Genomic DNA, 19536 nt, shown 5'->3' on the forward strand with positions numbered 1-19536 from the left:
GGTTACATTGCACTCCACGAGGAGACTGAGTGGCAGGTTGACTACCTGTTACGATTATGGCCGGTTACATTGCACTCCACGAGGAGACTGAGTGGCAGGCTGACTACCTGTTACAACGATTATGGCCGGTTACATTGCGCTCCACGAGGAGACTGAGTGGCAGGCTGACTACCTGTTACAACGATTATGGCCGGTTACATTGCACTCCACGAGGAGACTGAGTGGCAGGCTGACTACCTGTCACGCCGATTATGGCCGGTTACATTGCGCTCCACGAGGAGACTGAGTGGAAGGCTGACTACCTGTTACGCGAGTGAGGCACGGAGCCAAGCCTGCGTTGCATATAATCGATGTGGTGCCTGTTAATTTATCATCGAATCACAGCCTACTTCGCCAAACGGGTGATGATTTAACAAAAGCACAATCGTTGCACGAATGTACCTAACCATAAACATCAATGCCTTTCTTAAAATCAATACACAAGTATACATTTTTAAAAACCTGCATATTTTAGGTAATATTGCCTGCTAACATGAATTTATTTTAACTAGGGAAATCGTGTCACTTCTCTTGCGTTCTGTGCAAGCAGAGTCAGGGTATATGCAGCAGTTTGGGCCGCCTGGCTCGTTGTGAACTGTGTGAAGACCATTTCTTCCTAACAAAGACAGTAATTAATTTTCCAGAATTGTACATAATTATGACATAACATTGAAGGTTGTGCAATGTAACAGCAATATTTAGACTTATGGATGCCACCCGTTAGATAAAATACGGAACGGTTCCGTATTTCACTGAAAGAATAAACTGTCTTGTTTTCGAAATGATCGTTTCTGGATTTGACCATATTGATGACCTAAGGCTCGTATTTATGTGTGTTATTATATTATAATTAAGTCTATGATTTGATAGAGCAGTCTGACTGAGCGGTGGTAGGCAGCAGCAGGCTCGTAAACATTCATTCAAACAGCACATTCCTGTGTTTACCAGCAGCTCTTTGCTCTGCTTCAAGCATTGCGCTGTTTATGACTTCAAGCCTATCAACTCCCGAAATTAGGCTGGCAATACTATAGTGTCTACAAGAACATCCAATATTCAACGTTATTTGAAATACAAATGGTATAGAGAGAAGTAGTCTATAATAACAACAACCTAAAACTTCTTACCTGGGAATATTGAAGACTCACGTTAAAAGGAACCACCAGCTTTCATATGTTCTCATGTTCTGCGCAAGGAACTTAGCTTTTTTACATGGCACATATTGCACTTTTACTTTCTTCTCCAGCACTGTGTTTTTGCATTATTTAAACCAAATTGAACATGTTTCATTATTTATTTGAGGCTAAATAGATTTTATTGATGTATTATATTAAGTTAAAATAAAAGTGTTCATTCAGTATTGTTGTAATTGTCAGTATTACAAATATATAAATAAATAAAAATTAAATCGGCTGATTAATCGGTATCGGCTTTGTTGGTCCTCCAATAATCGGTATCGGCGTTGAAAAATCATATTCGGTCGACCTCTAGTGATGATGTGGTTTAAGCATTGATGTGGACTGAATATCAAATTTTGTTCTATTAAAAAAAGTGTGAGTTTGAGAGCGAAAACTGAGAAAAACGGAACCCTGAAAAAACTCCTCGGAATAAGGCTAAAATATATAAAATATTTTATATGGCCCCGACCGTCCAACCAATCCATCCATCAAACAGTACAGTATCAGTATTCAAAGTCTTCGAGAAAGACACACACACACACACTACCTGTAGCTGGTTGGTCTGTCGTTTAGGCCTCGAGGGGTTCCATGTCTCAGGGGGCGGGGGGTCACAGGAGAGGGTGCGGGGGGCGGGGTCTAAGCTGCTGCCCGCCTCCAGGCCGTCTCCCATGGCGACGGAGGCAGGGCGTAGCAGGCGGGGAGGGGGGGAGTCCCAGTCAGACAGTTTGGACCCGGGAGAGGAGGCAGGCTAGACTGGGAAGCCCTCTCAGGCCATCACACAAAACGCTGGACTCTCTGGAGGGAGGAGGAAGAGTAATGTCATCATCGTCATCATCACAGCCCACTGGATTCTCTAGGAAGAGTAACGTCATCATCACAGCCCACTGGATTCTCTAGGAGGGGAGGAAGAGTAACGTCATCATCGTCATCATCACAGCCCACTGGATTCTCTAGGAAGAGTAACGTCATCATCACAGCCCACTGGATTCTCTAGGAGAGGAGGAAGAGTAGCGTCATCATCGTCATCATCATCACAGCCCACTGGATTCTCTAGGAGGGGAGGAAGAGTAACGTCATCATCACAGCCCACTGGATTCTCTAGGAGGGGGAGGAAGAGTAACGTCATCATCACAGCACACTGGATTCTCTAGGAGGGGAGGAAGAGTAACGTCATCATCACAGCACACTGGATTCTCTAGGAGGGGAGGAAGAGTAACGTCATCATCGTCATCATAACAGCCCACTGGATTCTCTAGGAGGGGGAGGAAGAGTAACATCATCATCACAGCTCACGTACATACAGCTACATAAACACACAGTCCTATACACCGACCCCACTACGTACATACAGCTGCATAAACACACAGTCCTATACACCGACCCCACTACGTACATACAGCTACATAAACACAGTCCTATACACTAACCCCACTACATACATACATACAGCTACATAAACACACCGACCCCACTACGTACATACAGCTACATAAACACACCGACCCCACTACGTACATACAGCTACATAAAACACACCGACCCCACTACGTACATACAGCTACATAAACACACCGACCTCACTACGTACATACAGCTACATAAAACACACCGACCCCACTACGTACATACAGCTACATAAACACACCGACCTCACTACGTACATACAGCTACATAAACACACCGACCCCACTACGTACATACAGCTACATAAACACACCGACCTCACTACGTACATACAGCTACATAAAACACACCGACCCCACTACGTACATACAGCTACATAAAACACACCGACCCCACTACGTACATACAGCTACATAAACACACCGACCTCACTACGTACATACAGCTACATAAACACACCGACCCCACTACGTACATACAGCTACATAAACACACCGACCTCACTACGTACATACAGCTACATAAAACACACCGACCCCACTACGTACATACAGCTACATAAACACACCGACCTCACTACGTACATACAGCTACATAAAACACACCGACCCCACTACGTACATACAGCTACATAAACACACCGACCTCACTACGTACATACAGCTACATAAAACACACCGACCCCACTACGTACATACAGCTACATAAACACACCGACCTCACTACGTACATACAGCTACATAAACACACCGACCCCACTACGTACATACAGCTACATAAACACACCGACCTCACTACGTACATACAGCTACATAAAACACACCGACCCCACTACGTACATACAGCTACATAAAACACACCGACCTCACTACGTACATACAGCTACATAAAACACACCGACCCCACTACGTACATACAGCTACATAAACACACCGACCCCACTTCGTACATACAGCTACATAAACACAGTCCTATACACCGACCCCACTACATACATACAGCTACATAAACACACAGAGCTATACACCGACCCCACTACGTACATACAGCTACATAAACACAGTCCTATACACTGACCCCTGTACACATAGGCATATCAGCCTACCGTCTCACTGACTAATCAACAGAACTGGACTTTCCAACATACACACACACACACTACCCTAACTCACACAGATCTATATACCGACCCCTGCACACACTGGCTGCCCAGATTAACCACCAAACTGGACTTCCCCAAACAACACACACACTGCGCTAACACACACACACACACACACTGCGCTAACACACACACACACACACACACACACACTGCGCTAACACACACACACACAGACACACACACACACATATTTCGCTAACACACACACACACAGTAAAAACAGACATAGTCTAACAGATAAAAAGTTAAAGGTCCTCTAACATGGTTTGATTTAACGAGGCAAGTCAATTAAGAACCACTTCTTATTCACAAAGACGGCCTACCAAGAGGCATAAGGCCCCCTGCCGGGCCGGGAGCTGGGATTCAAAATATACATTTGGACAAAACACGACGAGAGACACCAACCACAACACTACATAAAGAGAGACCTAAGACAACAACACAGCACGGCGGTAACACAACAACACATCACTGTAGCAACACAACAACACATCACTGTAGCAACACAACAACACATCACTGTAGCAACACAACAACACATCACTGTAGCAACACAACAACACATCACTGTAGCAACACAACAACACATCACTGTAGCAACACAACAACAACACGGTTGATAAGGGGGAGTGAGGCCTAAGAAGATTTTATAAATAAGCATGAACCAGTGGATCTTGCGTCACGTATACAGCGATGGACAGTTTACAGAGGAGTATAGAGTACATCACCAGAACACTGACAGAGAAAGAGTAACACCGACCCCACTACGTACATACAGCTACATAAACACAGTCCTATACACCGACCCCACTACGTACATACAGCTACATAAACACAGTCCTATACACCGCCCCCACTACGTACATACAGCTACATAAACACACCGACCCCACTATGTACATACAGCTACATAAACACAGTCCTATACACCGACCCCACTACGTACATACAGCTACATAAACACACAGAGCTATACACCAACCCCACTACGTACATACAGCTACATAATAGAACACTGACAGGGAAAGAGTTAAGCCATCCTCTGACATCACCAGAACACTGACAGGGAAACATTTAACATTTACATTTAAGTCATTTAGCAGACGCTCTTATCCAGAGCGACTTACAAATTGGAAAGTTCATACATATTCATCCTGGTCCCCCCGTGGGAATTGAACCCTGGTCCCCCCGTGGGAATTGAACCCACAACCCTGGCGTTGCAAGCGCCATGCTCTACCAACTGAGCCACACGGGACCACAGGAAAGAGTTAAGCCACCCTCTGACATCACCAGAACACTGACAGGGAAAGAGTTAAGCCATCCTCTGACATCACCAGAACACTGACACAGAAAGAGTTAAGCCATCCTCTGACATCACCAGAACACTGACACAGAAAGAGTTAAGCCACCCTCTGACATCACCAGAACACTGACACAGAAAGAGTTAAGCCATCCTCTGACATCACCAGAACACTGACACAGAAAGAGTTAAGCCACCCTCTGACATCACCAGAACACTGACACAGAAAGAGTTAAGCCATCCTCTGACATCACCAGAACACTGACACAGAAAGAGTTAAGCCACCCTCTGACATCACCAGAACACTGACAGGGAAAGAGTTAAGCCATCCTCTGACATCACCAGAACACTGACACAGAAAGAGTTAAGCCATCCTCTGACATCACCAGAACACTGACACAGAAAGAGTTAAGCCATCCTCTGACATCACCAGAACACTGACACAGAAAGCGTTAAGCCACCCTCTGACATCACCAGAACACTGACACAGAAAGAGTTAAGCCACCCTCTGACATCACCAGAACACTGACACAGAAAGAGTTAAGCCACCCTCTGACATCACCAGAACACTGACACAGAAAGAGTTAAGCCATCCTCTGACATCACCAGAACACTGACACAGAAAGAGTTAAGCCACCCTCTGACATCACCAGAACACTGACACAGAAAGAGTTAAGCCATCCTCTGACATCACCAGAACACTGACAGAGAAAGAGTTAAGCCATCCTCTGACATCACCAGAACACTGACAGAGAAAGAGTTAAGCCACCCTCTGACATCACCAGAACACTGACACAGAAAGAGTTAAGCCACCCTCTGACATCACCAGAACACTGACAGAGAAAGAGTTAAGCCATCCTCTGACATCACCAGAACACTGACAGAGAAAGAGTTAAGCCATCCTCTGACATCACCAGAACACTGACAGAGAAAGAGTTAAGCCACCCTCTGACATCACCAGAACACTGACACAGAAAGAGTTAAGCCATCCTCTGACATCACCAGAACACTGACAGAGAAAGAGTTAAGCCATCCTCTGACATCACCAGAACACTGACAGAGAAAGAGTTAAGCCACCCTCTGACATCACCAGAACACTGACACAGAAAGAGTTAAGCCATCCTCTGACATCACCAGAACACTGACACAGAAAGAGTTAAGCCATCCTCTGACATCACCAGAACACTGACACAGAAAGAGTTAAGCCATCCTCTGACATCACCAGAACACTGACACAGAAAGAGTTAAGCCACCCTCTGACATCACCAGAACACTGACACAGAAAGAGTTAAGCCACCCTCTGACATCACCAGAACACTGACAGAGAAAGAGTTAAGCCATCCTCTGACATCACCAGAACACTGACAGAGAAAGAGTTAAGCCATCCTCTGACATCACCAGAACACTGACAGAGAAAGAGTTAAGCCACCCTCTGACATCACCAGAACACTGACACAGAAAGAGTTAAGCCATCCTCTGACATCACCAGAACACTGACAGAGAAAGAGTTAAGCCATCCTCTGACATCACCAGAACACTGACAGAGAAAGAGTTAAGCCACCCTCTGACATCACCAGAACACTGACACAGAAAGAGTTAAGCCATCCTCTGACATCACCAGAACACTGACACAGAAAGAGTTAAGCCATCCTCTGACATCACCAGAACACTGACACAGAAAGAGTTAAGCCACCCTCTGACATCACCAGAACACTGACACAGAAAGAGTTAAGCCACCCTCTGACATCACCAGAACACTGACAGAGAAAGAGTTAAGCCATCCTCTGACATCACCAGAACACTGACAGAGAAAGAGTTAAGCCATCCTCTGACATCACCAGAACACTGACAGAGAAAGAGTTAAGCCACCCTCTGACATCACCAGAACACTGACACAGAAAGAGTTAAGCCATCCTCTGACATCACCAGAACACTGACACAGAAAGAGTTAAGCCATCCTCTGACATCACCAGAACACTGACCTAATACCTCATGCTAGTACAAGAGTTTACAAGCACATGGAAACCAAGATAACTCACAGGTGGGAACCGGGAAGAGACTACAGAAAAGGACATGCAACCAGTCAAGGACAACCACGTGAGTCAGGGTGTGTGTGTGTGAGAGTTACCTCCTCACAGTAACACAGTAGTATGCTATCTTCTCCAGTAACAGATACTGTGTCTGGAAGTCCAGTAGACTGTTAGATCTAGACTGCATCTTAAAATCCATAGAAAAAGCCTTAAACACACCTCGGAACAATCCCAAAACACACACACAAACACACACAGTCAGGAGAGAGTCAGAAGTAATTCAGACTAACAGGAATTCACTAATCATTAGAGTTCTGGAAGAGCACGGAAAAGGATTCCTCGTGTTCTTTAGGAACAGAGGAGTCTGAAGACGAGCTGATTCCAGTTCCAACAGTGAGATAGAAAGAGAAAGACCACATCTCTCCTTCTATTCCTCCTGCCCTCCCTCTCTCCATGACCCCAGAGCACAGAAAGAGAGAAAAGGAGAGGATGGAATAATGAGAGAAGTATCTCATTCTAGATCCTCTCTCTCTCTCTCTCTCTCTCTCTCTCTCTCTCTCTCTCTCTCTCTCTCTCTCTCTCTCTCTCCTCTCTCTCTCTCTCTCTCTCTCTCTCTCTCTCTCTCCTCTCTCTCTCTCTCTCTCTCTCTCTCTCTCTCTCTCTCTCTCTCTCTCTCTCTCTCCTCTCTCTCTCTCTCTCTCTCTCTCTCTCTCTCTCTCTCTCCCTCTCTCCTCTCTCTCTCTCTCTCTCTCTCTCTCTCTCTCTCTCTCTCTCTCTCTCTCTCTCTCTCTCTCTCTCTCTCTCTCTCTCTCTGATCATACTTTAAAGCGCCACTCCCCCTTCTACCCATCCCTCCGTTTTCCCAGCACTAGCCTGAGGCAGCTTACTCAAACACAGATGCCGACACACACATCCAACATGCACACACACTCAGGCATGCACACACACCATGTAGAGGAAGCAAAATGATGATGGACTTTTCCATTCAATAGACAACAAAAAATTGGGGCGGCAGGTAGCCTAGTGGTTAGAGTGTTGGGGCAGTAACCAAAAGGTTGCTGGATCGAATCCCTGAGCTGACGAGGTAAAAATCTGTCGTTCTGCCCCTGAACAAGGCAGTTAACCCACTGTTCCTAGGCTGTCATTGTAAATAAGTATTTGTTCTTAACTGGCTTTCCTAGTTAAATAAAGACTAAAAATAGAACCAAAACCCCAACATAACACAATACATTCTCATTTCATCAGGGAAGTCCTTTGAGGTAGATATCTAGTTAACTAACATGCCGGCCAACCAATAAGACTATCTAATGATGATGTGTATTAACACGCTGGCCAACCAATAAGACTATCTAATGATGATGTGTATTAACACGCCAACCAATAAGACTATCTAATGATGATGTGTATTAACACGCCGGCCAACCAATAAGACTATCTAATGATGATGTGTATTAACACGCCGGCCAACAGGGCTGGAAATGGCCAAGAACCTCAAGATACAATATTGTCACGATACGATATAGACTGAGATTCTCAGGACACTCTGGATTCTATACGTATTGTGATTCTATATGTATTGTGATTCTCAGGATTCTATATGTATTGTGATTCTCAGGATTCTATATGTATGGTGATTCTCAGGATTCTATATGTATGGTGATTCTCAGGATGCTATATGTATGGTGATTCTCAGGATTCTATATGTATGGTGATTCTCAGGATGCTATATGTATGGTGATTCAATACTGGGATTTTATTGCGATTCGATGTTCCAAACATATTGCTCACTATATGTCTGCTGCAGAGAGACAAGAGTGAGCAAGTGTTGATCAGTCATGGAAATAAAAGTGCTGAAAACAAATTGACTCCGCACATAAAAAGAAGACGGAGAAAAAGCTATGAAGTTGCAGGCACAGCCAACTAGCGCAAAAATAATATTACCATATTGTCAAAACATTACGATACATCTTAAAAAATATGTAACTGTATCAGTTTCTCCCCCAGTAACTATATGTAGTAGTGGTTTACCCATTAGCCTGACATAAATACACCTCCCTTTAAGACAGGTTTGAATCCAGAGCCCATTCAGAGGGGTTGGGTTAAATGCAGAAGACACATGTTTTTGGAATGCATTCAGTTGTGCAACTGACTAGGTATCCCTCTTACCCTAATGATGTTGTTTAGTCCAAGTAGGTTGTTCATTAGTCTAGAATACACACACACACACACACAATCTGCTTGCTTACAGCTGGACTTACATGTTTGTCTGTTGTGGTCTGTTGGTCTAGTCCAGAGGGAGTGTCATATTTCCCAGAATGGAGGGGTGGAGTAGTGACCTGGAGGGGGGCAGGAGAGAGGGGCCAGTCTTCCTTGGGTTGGTTGGTTGACGAGGGGGGTAGAGGGGGTCTGAGAGAGAGAGAGAGAGAAATGTAGAAGGACAAGGAATCACAACACTGGTGGAGAGAGAGACACCGACCAGTCTTCAGTTGGTTGGTTGGTCGGTTGGTTGACGAGGGGAGTAGAGCGAGAGCGAGAGACAGAGACAGAGACCGACCAGTCTTCGGTTGGTTGGTCGGTTGGTTGACGAGGGGAGTAGAGGGGGTCTGAGAGAGAGAGAGAGACCGACCAGTCTTTGGTTGGTCGGTTGGTCAGTTGGTTGACGAGGGGAGTAGAGCGAGAGCGAGAGCGAGAGACCGACCAGTCTTCGGTTGGTTGGTTGGTTGGTCAGTTGGTTGACGAGGGGAGTAGAGGGGGTCTGAGAGAGAGAGAGAGAGAGAGAGAGACCGACCAGTCTTCGGTTGGTCGGTTGGTCAGTTGGTTGACGAGGAGAGTAGAGGGGGTCTGAGAGAGAGCTGTAGAAGGACAAGGAATCACAACACTGGTGGGGGGGAGAGAGAGAGAGAGAGAGAGAGAGAGAGAGAGAGAGAGAGAGAGAGAGAGAGAGACAGAGAGAGAATATAGAGAAGAGTTGTAGTGTGACTGCACATCAGCAGTGTGTGTGGTGTGTCTAGGAGTTGTGTATAGTGCATTTTGGAAAGTATTTAGACCCCTTGCCTTTTCCACATTTTGTTACGTTACAGCCTTATTCTAAAATGAATTTAATGTTTTTTTAAATGTCCTCTGCAATCTACACACAATACCTCATAATGACAAAGCGAAGAGGTTTAGCCAATTTGTATGACTTTTTTTTTTTAAATACAGAAATACCTTATTTACTTAAGTAGTCAAACCCTTTGCTATGAGACTCGAAATTGAGCTCAGGTTTCCATTGATTGTCTTGTGGTAAATTCAATTGATTGGACATGATTTGGAAAGGCACACACCTGTCTATATAAAGGTCCCACTGCTGACAGTGCATGTCAGAGCAAAAACCAAGCCACGAGGTCGAAGGAATTGTTCATAGAACTCAGAGACAGGATTGTGTCGAGGCACAGATCTGGGGAAGGGTACCAAAACATTTCTGCAGCATCGAAGGTCCCCAAGAACACAGTGCCCTCCATCATTCTTAAATGTAAGAAGTTTGGAACCACCAAGACTCTTCCTAAAGCCGATCCACCAGGCAAAACTGAGCAATCGGGGGAGAAGGGCCTTGGTCAGGGAGGTGACCAAGAACCCGATGGTCACTATGAAAGAGCCCTGGAGTTCCTCTGTGGAGATGGGAGAACCTTCTAGAAGGACAACCATCTCTGCAGCATCCTACCAGTCAGGCCTTTATGGTAGAGTGGCCAGACAGAAGCCACTCCTCAGTAAAAGGCACAACAGGCCGATTGGAGTTTGCCAAATGTCACCTAAAGAACTCTCAGACCATGAGAAACAAGATTCTCTGGTCTGATGAAACCAAGATTGAACTCTTTGGCCTGAATGCCAAGCGTCAAGACTTGAGGAAACCTGGCACCATCCCTACGGTGAAGCATGGTGGTGGCAGCATCATGCTGTGGGGATGTTTTTCAGCGGCAGGGATTGGGAGACTAGTCAGGATCGAGGGAATGATGAATGGAGCAAAGCACAGAGAGATCCTTGATGAAAACCTGCTCCAGAGCACTCAGGACCACAGACTGGGGTGAATGACCCTAAGCACACAGCCAAGACAACACAGGAGTGGCTTTGGGACAGGTCTCTGAATGTCTTGAGTGGCCCAGCCAGAGCCCAGACTTGAACCTGACGAAACATCTCTGGAAAGACCTGAAAATAGATGTGCAGCGACGCTCCCATCCAACCTGACAGAGTTTGAGAGGATCTGTAGAGAATGTGGGGAACTCCCCAAATACAGGTGTGCCAAGCTTGCGTCATACACAAGAAGATTCAAGGCTGTAATCGCTGCCAAAGGTGCTTCAACAAAGTACTAAGTAAAGGGACTGAATACTTATGTATATGTGATATTTCAGTTTGATAAATAAATTTGCTAACATTTCTAAAAACCTGTTTTTGCTTTGTCATTATAGGGTATTGTGTTTAGATTGATGAGAAGAAAAAAAATAACAATTGAATCAATTTTAGAAAAGGGCTGTAAGTAACAAAAAGTGGAAGAAGTCAAGGGGTCTGAATACTTTCTGACTGCATTGTATGTTTGCATCGGCAAAGACAAGAAGATGCAGAGCATCTGTCTGCTGTCATGAAACAGACAGTGAAAACAAGTAGTCATGTCTCCGTGTGACTAACAATCAGTGTGAATGAGAGCCTTTGTCTAAGTCTCTACCCACACCAGAGAGAGACAGACGGGGTAAAGCAGGGGAGTCACACTCATTCCATGGAGAGCCGAGTGTCTGCTGGGTTTTGAGTTTTTTCCTTTCAATTAAGACCAAAACAACCAGGTGAGTGAGAGTTCCTTACTAATCAGTGACCTTAATTCATCGATCAAGTAGAAGGGAGGAGCAACAACCCACAGACACTCGGCCCTCTGTGGAATGAGACACCTGTGGGGTAAAGCATGACGTTTTACTGCTTATGTTATTGGAGGAAAACACAACCACGATAATTGACAACAACAAACGTGACGCTGTCAAAACATTGGACCCAATCGCAAAGCAGCAAGTGCGTCATTTTAGCTACGCACATTTCTCCAGACCATATAGGCCTCCACCCTCAAATAACATTAACTCTAAAGAGTTTTAGCAAGCTAGATAACCAATAGTCTGATTAATCAGGCTGTAATACACAATGAATTGGTATAAACAGCCTAAGACATGTGTGTGAAAAATCCTGTTTAAATGTTTCAGGATGTTGAATAAAATTACATTTAAACCTACTTTACCGGTTGTCTGTGCAGTTGTCCTTCTGCTGCCTGAAATTTGAGACAAAATATCCACAGGAAATGAGTGTTAACTGACTTTTTAAGTTCAGTATATGGTTGGTACCGTGGTAAAATTAGTTTTACATTGGATTAGAAGTCGACCGATTATGATTTTTCAACGCCGATACGATTATTGGAGGACCAAAAAAAGCCGCTACCAATTAAATCGGCCAATTTTTTTTAATTTCTTTGTAATAATGACAATTACAACAATACTGAATGAACACTTATTTTAACTTAATATAATACATCAATAAAATCAATTTAGCCTCAAATAAATAATGAAACATGTTCAATTTGGTTTAAATAATGCAAAAACAAAGTGTTGGAGAAGAAAGTAAAAGTGCAATATGTGCCATGTAAGAAAGCTAACGTTTAATTTCCTTGCTCAGAACATATGAAAGCTGGTGGTTCCTTTTAACATGAGTCTTCAATATTCCCAGGTAAGAAGTTTTAGGTTGTAGTTATTATAGGAATTATAGGATTTCTCTCGATACCATTTGGATTTCATTAACCTTTGACTATTGATGTTCTTATAGGCACTTTAGTATTGCCAGTGTAACAGTGTCACGTTCCTGACCTATTTCTGTTAGTTTGTTGTATGTGTTAGTTGGTCAGGACGTGAGTTTGGGTGGGCATTCTATGTTTTCTGTTTCTATGTTGGTTTATGGGTTGCCTGGTATGGCTCTTAATTAGAGGCAGGTGTTTGGCGTTCCTCTAATTAAGAGTCATATTTAGGTAGGTGTTTTCACAGTGTTCGTTGTGGGTGGTTGTCTCCTGTGTTTGTGTATGTCGTTGCGCCACACGGTTTGTTTGTTTCATCGTTCATTTGTGTAGCCTATTTTCTCTATTCGTGCGTTCTTCATGTTTTATGTAAGTTCGTCGTCTAGGTCTGTCTACACCGTTTATTTGTTTTGTTAGTGTATTAGTCGAGTTCGTGTTTTTCTTTAATAAACCATGTCTATAAACTCCGCTGCGCCTTGGTTCAATCCATGTTCCTCCTCTTCTGATGAAGAGGAAGAGGAAAGCCGTTACAAACAGTATAGCTTCCGTCCCTCTCCTCGCTCCTACCTGGGCTCGAACCAGGAACACAACGACAACAGCCACCCTCGAAGCAGCGTTACCCATGCAGAGCAAGGGGAACAACTACTCCAAGTCTCAGAGCGAGTGACGCTAACTAGCTAGCCATTTCACATCGGTTACACCAGCCTAATCTCGGGAGTTGATAGGCTTGAATTCATAAACAGCAGAGCTGCTGGTAAACGCAGGAAAGTGCTGTTTGAATGAATGCTTACGAGCCTGCTGGTGCCCACCATCGCTCAGACTGCTCTATCAAATCATAGACTTAATTATAACATAATAACACACAGAAATACGAGCCTTAGGTCATTAATATGGTCAAATCCGGAAACTATAATTTAGAAAACATTTTTTTTCCCAGTGAAATACGGAACCGTTCCGTATTTTATTAACGGGTGGCATCCATAAGTCTAAATATTCCTGTTACATTGCACAACCTTCAATGTTGTGTCATAATTACGTAAAATTCTGGCAAAATAGTTCGCACCAACACATATTGCACTTTTACTTTCTACTCCAACACTTTGTTTTTGCATTATTTAAACCAAATTGAACATGTTTCATTATTTATTTGAGGCTAAATTGATTTTATTTATGTATTATATTAAGTTAAAATAAGTGTTCATTCAGTATTGTTGTAATTGTCATTATTACAAATAAATAAAAATCGGCATCGGCTTTTTTTGGTCCTCCAATAACCGGTATCAGTATCTGTGTTGAAAAATCATAATCGGTCGACCTCTAATAGAATGCAAAGAAATGTGCTTTACAACTTCAAAATAGCCTTTGCACGCCATGACAAAATGTGTAGAATTGCAGGAAATAAGCTTAAAACCTGCAAAAGTTTGGAAACCTCTGGTCTAGAGATACAACAGCTAGTCACGATCGCTGTCAGCATTTTTCTGACAGCTCCGTACGTAAACACCCTTTCAGAATACAACTTGGACTGTGTCGTTATTCTAGAAGTAAACCTACGTCGTATTTCACGTGCTTTCAGCGCCACGGAGCGTAAACTACGCCCCAAACCAGGCGTAACTTCTGTCAAGAATACGGCCTACGGGGCTACAAACAAACAACCTAGCTAACTACTAACGTTAGCCTGCTACCGTCCCCCAGCTACCGTGCGCAATGACAACAGGGAGTGCCCATGCCCCTGAAAAACAGCGTTAATATACCACCAAGGAGCACAGAAAACGAAAACACAAGATGTGCAATAAACTGCAAATCAGGTAACGTAAATACAGAGAATATTCATCTTCCCGTGCGCCCGCACCGGCGACAGGCCTGTGATAAGACAGCCCATGCCCCGCTAGGCACCTCGCGCACTGACACCAACCGAAATACTGCACCGAGTGTGGTTCTGAGTGTTTTATCGGACTCCTGAGATTGACTGCCTTCGTTTACCATACCGGTATCGGTAGAGAGACACCCCAAAACACGTTTATTTACCTACTTCTGTCGGTTGTCAGCGCGCGCAGATCTTCCTCACCCCTGAATCCAGAACAAACAGCCCCGTTCGACGTCAGTGGCGTCAGACGCAGGGGGAACGTCAGAACGTTGTTCGAGGAATGTCACCTCTCCACGAACGAATCCCCCTGTCCTCTCCCTACCTCTGTCTCCTGGAACATGCAATACCATGCAATAACTTCAAACACTGAAAAATATTATAGACAAATTCCCAATATACACTGGTCTGCATAAATGGCCATACATAGCATCACAATTAATTGCCCTATTGTCACGTAACCACACACTCTCAATGGACTGGATAATGTATTGTGATAGATTATAAACAATTGCATAATTTCACCTTCTATAAATCACATAATCTTATGAACTATAGGTTCTTAATACTCGTATAATAAACTCATTTTATGGTAAATTCTACCTTGAAAAAATGCAATTAATTCCACCTTTAGTGGAGTGAGCCCTCCACCTAGTGGTCAATCAATCACAAGTATGGTAGTATCAGAGAGGAAGAGGCGAAGTGAGAGGTTTACTCCGCCCAAAAATTGTACACGAAAATAAGGCCACGAAGTGAGAAATGTTTGTTTGGGGGTCAATTGGTGTCGAATTTGGTCAACAAAACACGTAATTGCTAATTTGCTACGGGAGGCTTATTTGATCAAATAGAAGTTTGTTAATGGTTAAATTGTTCATGAATGTACTGATATGGACGCACATGGCAAAAACATTTTTTATTGGAGTTGTTGCTGTTGTCATAGCAATAGAAGACTCATCATGGATATAAACCGTTTTAGCATTGCCATTGAGGGCTTCCACCATTTTAAAGTAGCCAACTGGGTGGTGATTCCTATGAGTTGTGAGTGGTGCGCTAATGAAGAACAAAAAAATAACTACTTCCTAATGGAGATAGCCTCAATGGCGCTGCTCCTGCCCTCACAGACACTATAATGGCACAGATACAATGATGAATCTGCTATCTATCTCTATGGACGTTGTTCACACATGTATCTGCCCTGACATTGGCTACAAAGGTTGGGCCAACAACCAAAATGTCGCTGGTTCGAATCCCAGAGCCGGCAAGGTGGAAAAATCAGCCGTTCTGCCAATGAGCAAGACGGTTAACCCCCAACAACTACTCCCGGGACGTGGATGTCGATAAAGGCAAGTCCCCACACATCTCTGATTCAGAGGGGTTGGGTTAAATGCGGAAGACACATTTCGGTTGAACGCATTCAGTTGTGCAATTGACTAGGTATCCCAAATTCCCTTCCCACCTGATCTCGACTTCTCCCACCTGTGTCTTCCAACTTTGAGGACATGTATTTCCATTGTTAAAGCGGTCACTCAAATATCTTGTCAATATAATAGACAATCTTTGCTAGTATCAATCCTCCGAGTTCAGGTCTTTCAGATCAGAATTATAGGGACAGGCGGTGTCTGATCCTACACTGAACAAAAATAGAAATGCGACATGTAAATTGTTGGTCTCATGTTTCCTGAGCTGAAATAAAAGACCCCAGAAATGTTCCATAAGCACAAAAAGCTTAAATCTCTCAAGTTTTGTGCACAAATTTGTTTACATCCCTGTTAGTGAGCATTTCTCCTTTGCCAAGATAATTCATCCACCTGACAGGTGTGGCATACCAAGAAGCTGATTAAACAGCATGATCATTACACCGGTGCACCTTGTGCTGGTTGACAATAAAAGGCCACTCTAAAATGTGCAGTTTTGTGACAACACCACACATTTCAGTTGAAGGCATTCAGTTGTACAACTGACTAGGTATCTCCCTTTTTTAATGTCAAAGTTGTAAAAAGAGCACCCCATGGTGGAAGTGGGGTTATGGTATGGGCTGGCATAAGCTATGGATAACGAATACAATTGCATTTTATCGATGGAAATTCGAATGCACAGAGATACCGTGACGAGATCCTGTGGTCCAGTGTCGTGCCATTCACCCTCTGCCATCACCTCATGTTTCCGCATCATGCAAGGCCCGTGTCGCAAGAATCTGTTCACAGTTCCTGGAAGCGGAAAATGTTCAAGTTCTTCCATGGCCTGCAAACTCACCAGACATGTCCCCCATTGAGCATGTTTGGGATGCTCTGGATAGAGGTGTGCAACAGCGTGTTCCAGTTCCAGCCAATATCCAGCAGCCATTGAAGAGGAGTGGGACAACACTCCTCAGGCCACAATCAACAGCCTGATCAACTCTATGTGAAGGAGATGTATTGCGCTGCATGAGGCAAATGGTGGTCACACCAGATACGGACTGGTTTTCTGATCTACACCCCTACCTTTCTTTTAAGGTATCTGTGACCAACAGATGCATATCTGTATTCCCAGTCATGTGAAATTCATTTGGCCCTAATCTATGGATTTATTTAAATTCACTAATTTCCTTATACTTTTTGTTCAGTATATTACACTTGATGCATAACAGCCAACTTGTTCCTTCCTTTTAGTTGATTCATGGTCGTCACAGTCAACAAGATTGTATTATGCAGAATGCAGTGTTACATTAAGACAATACCTTAAAGTAGCAGAAATAACAAAGCCTGCTCCTGTTTCAGGTAAAAAGCCAAGGGATGGGACTGCAGAAATATAACCACTCAAATTCATAGAGCTATGGATGCAAGGACTGACCATCCATGATATCAAAATTATAGTTTTAAACATTGGAGTAAAACAAGCTTATATTTTGGGTTCTGATAACGTATGACAACTGAACTAAAAGCTCATAGAGGCGTTTAGAAGTTATGTTGATGAATTAAGGGGAACACGTTCATTTAGAAGTTGTTCATCATGAATTAATGGGAACACGTTCATTTAGAAGTTGTTCATCATGAATTAATGGGAACACGTTCATTTAGAAGTTGTTCATGAGTTAATGGGAACACGTTCATTTAGAAGTTGTTCATCATGAATTAATGGGAACACGTTCATTTAGAAGTTGTTCATCATGAATTAATGGGTACACGTTCATTTAAAAGTGATGTTCATGAATTAATGGGAACACGTTCATTTAGAAGTTATGTTCATGAATTAATGGGAACAGGTTCATTTAGAAGTTGTTCATCATGAATTAACGGATACACGTTCATTTAGAAGTGATGTTCATGAATTAATGGGAACACGTTCATTTAGAAGTTATGTTCATGAATTAATGGGTACACGTTCATTTAGAAGTTATGTTCATGAATTAATGGGTACACGTTCATTTAGAAGTCCAAAAATGTATGTAGTAACTGCCGAACACCCTTTTAAACAACGTACTACTTTGATCAGGGAAAGGGGGATACCTAGTCAGTTATACAACTGAATGTATTCAACTGAAATACACTGCTCAAAAAAATAAAGGGAACACTTAAACAACACAATGTAACTCCAAGTCAATCACACTTCTGTGAAATCAAACTGTCCACTTAGGAAGCAACACTGATTGACAATAAATGTCACATGCTGTTGTGCAAATGGTATAGACAAAAGGTGGAAATTATAGGCAATTAGCAAGACACCCCCCAAAACAGGAGTGATTCTGCAGGTGGTGACCAGACCACTTCTCAGTTCCTATGCTTCCTGGCTGATGTTTTGGTCACTTTTGAATGCTGGCGGTGCTCTCACTCTAGTGGTAGCATGAGACGGAGTCTACAACCCACACAAGTGGCTCAGGTAGTGCAGCTCATCCAGGATGGCACATCAATGCGAACTGTGGCAAAAAAGGTTTGCTGTGTCTGTCAGCGTAGTGTCCAGAGCATGCAGGCGCTACCAGGAGACAGGCCAGTACATCAGGAGACGTGGAGGAGGCTGTAGGAGGGCAACAACCCAGCAGCAGGACCGGTACCTCCGCCTTAGTGCAAGGAGGTGCACTGCCAGAGCCCTGCAAAATGACCTCCAGCAGGCCACAAATGTGCATGTGTCTGCTCAAACGGTCAGAAACAGACTCCATGAGGGTGGTATGAGGGCCCGACATCCACAGGTGGGGGTTGTGCTTACAGCCCAACACCGTGCAGGACGTTTGGCATTTGCCAGAGAACACCAAGATTGGCAAATTCGCCACTGGCGCCCTGTGCTCTTCACAGATGAAAGCAGGTTCACACTGAGCACATATGACAGACGTGACAGAGTCTGGAGACGCCGTGGAGAACGTTCTGCTGCCTGCAACATCCTCCAGCATGACCGGTTTGGCGATGGGTCAGTCATGGTGTGGGGTGGCATTTCTTTGTGGGGCCGCACAGCCCTCCATGTGCTCGCCAGAGGTAGCCTGACTGCCATTAGGTACCGAGATGAGATCCCCAGACCCCTTGTGAGACCATATGCTGACACATGCACATTTGTGGCCTGCTGGAGGTCATTTTGCAGGGCTCTGGCAGTGCACCTCCTTGCACTAAGGCGGAGGTACCGGTCCTGCTGCTGGGTTGTTGCCCTCCTACGGCCTCCTCCACGTCTCCTGATGTACTGGCCTGTCTCCTGGTAGGGCCTCCATGCTCTGGAAACTACACTGACAGACACAGCAAACCTTTTTGCCACAGTTCGCATTGATGTGCCATCCTGGATGAACTGCACTACCTGAGCCACTTGTGTG

General features: G+C 44.0%; 1 protein-coding gene across 8 annotated transcripts in view; it reads right to left on the reverse strand.

The window, feature by feature from the left end:
- LOC129839680 (bromodomain-containing protein 4-like) overlaps positions 1–15041 on the reverse strand; it is a 59048-nt gene extending 44007 nt beyond the window's left edge. For 3 of the 8 annotated variants that reach the window (XM_055907246.1, XM_055907247.1, XM_055907239.1), the window contains exons 1-3: positions 14933–15026; positions 9372–9519; positions 1762–2009 (exon numbers count right to left, since the gene is read on the reverse strand). In XM_055907246.1, coding sequence (XP_055763221.1) covers positions 1762–1884 — 123 coding nt within the window. In that variant the 5' untranslated portion in view covers positions 1885–2009; positions 9372–9519; positions 14933–15026. Of the gene's footprint in view, positions 1–1761; positions 2010–9371; positions 9520–12359; positions 12395–14932 lie in introns of all 8 variants that reach the window. The other 5 variants (XM_055907244.1, XM_055907240.1, XM_055907242.1 and 2 more) reach the window with 5 other exon arrangements.
- Between the last annotated feature and the right edge of the window lie 4495 nt (positions 15042–19536).

The sequence above is a fragment of the Salvelinus fontinalis genome, chromosome 40 (assembly GCF_029448725.1).
Source record: "Salvelinus fontinalis isolate EN_2023a chromosome 40, ASM2944872v1, whole genome shotgun sequence".
Taxonomy (NCBI): Eukaryota; Metazoa; Chordata; class Actinopteri; order Salmoniformes; family Salmonidae; genus Salvelinus; species Salvelinus fontinalis.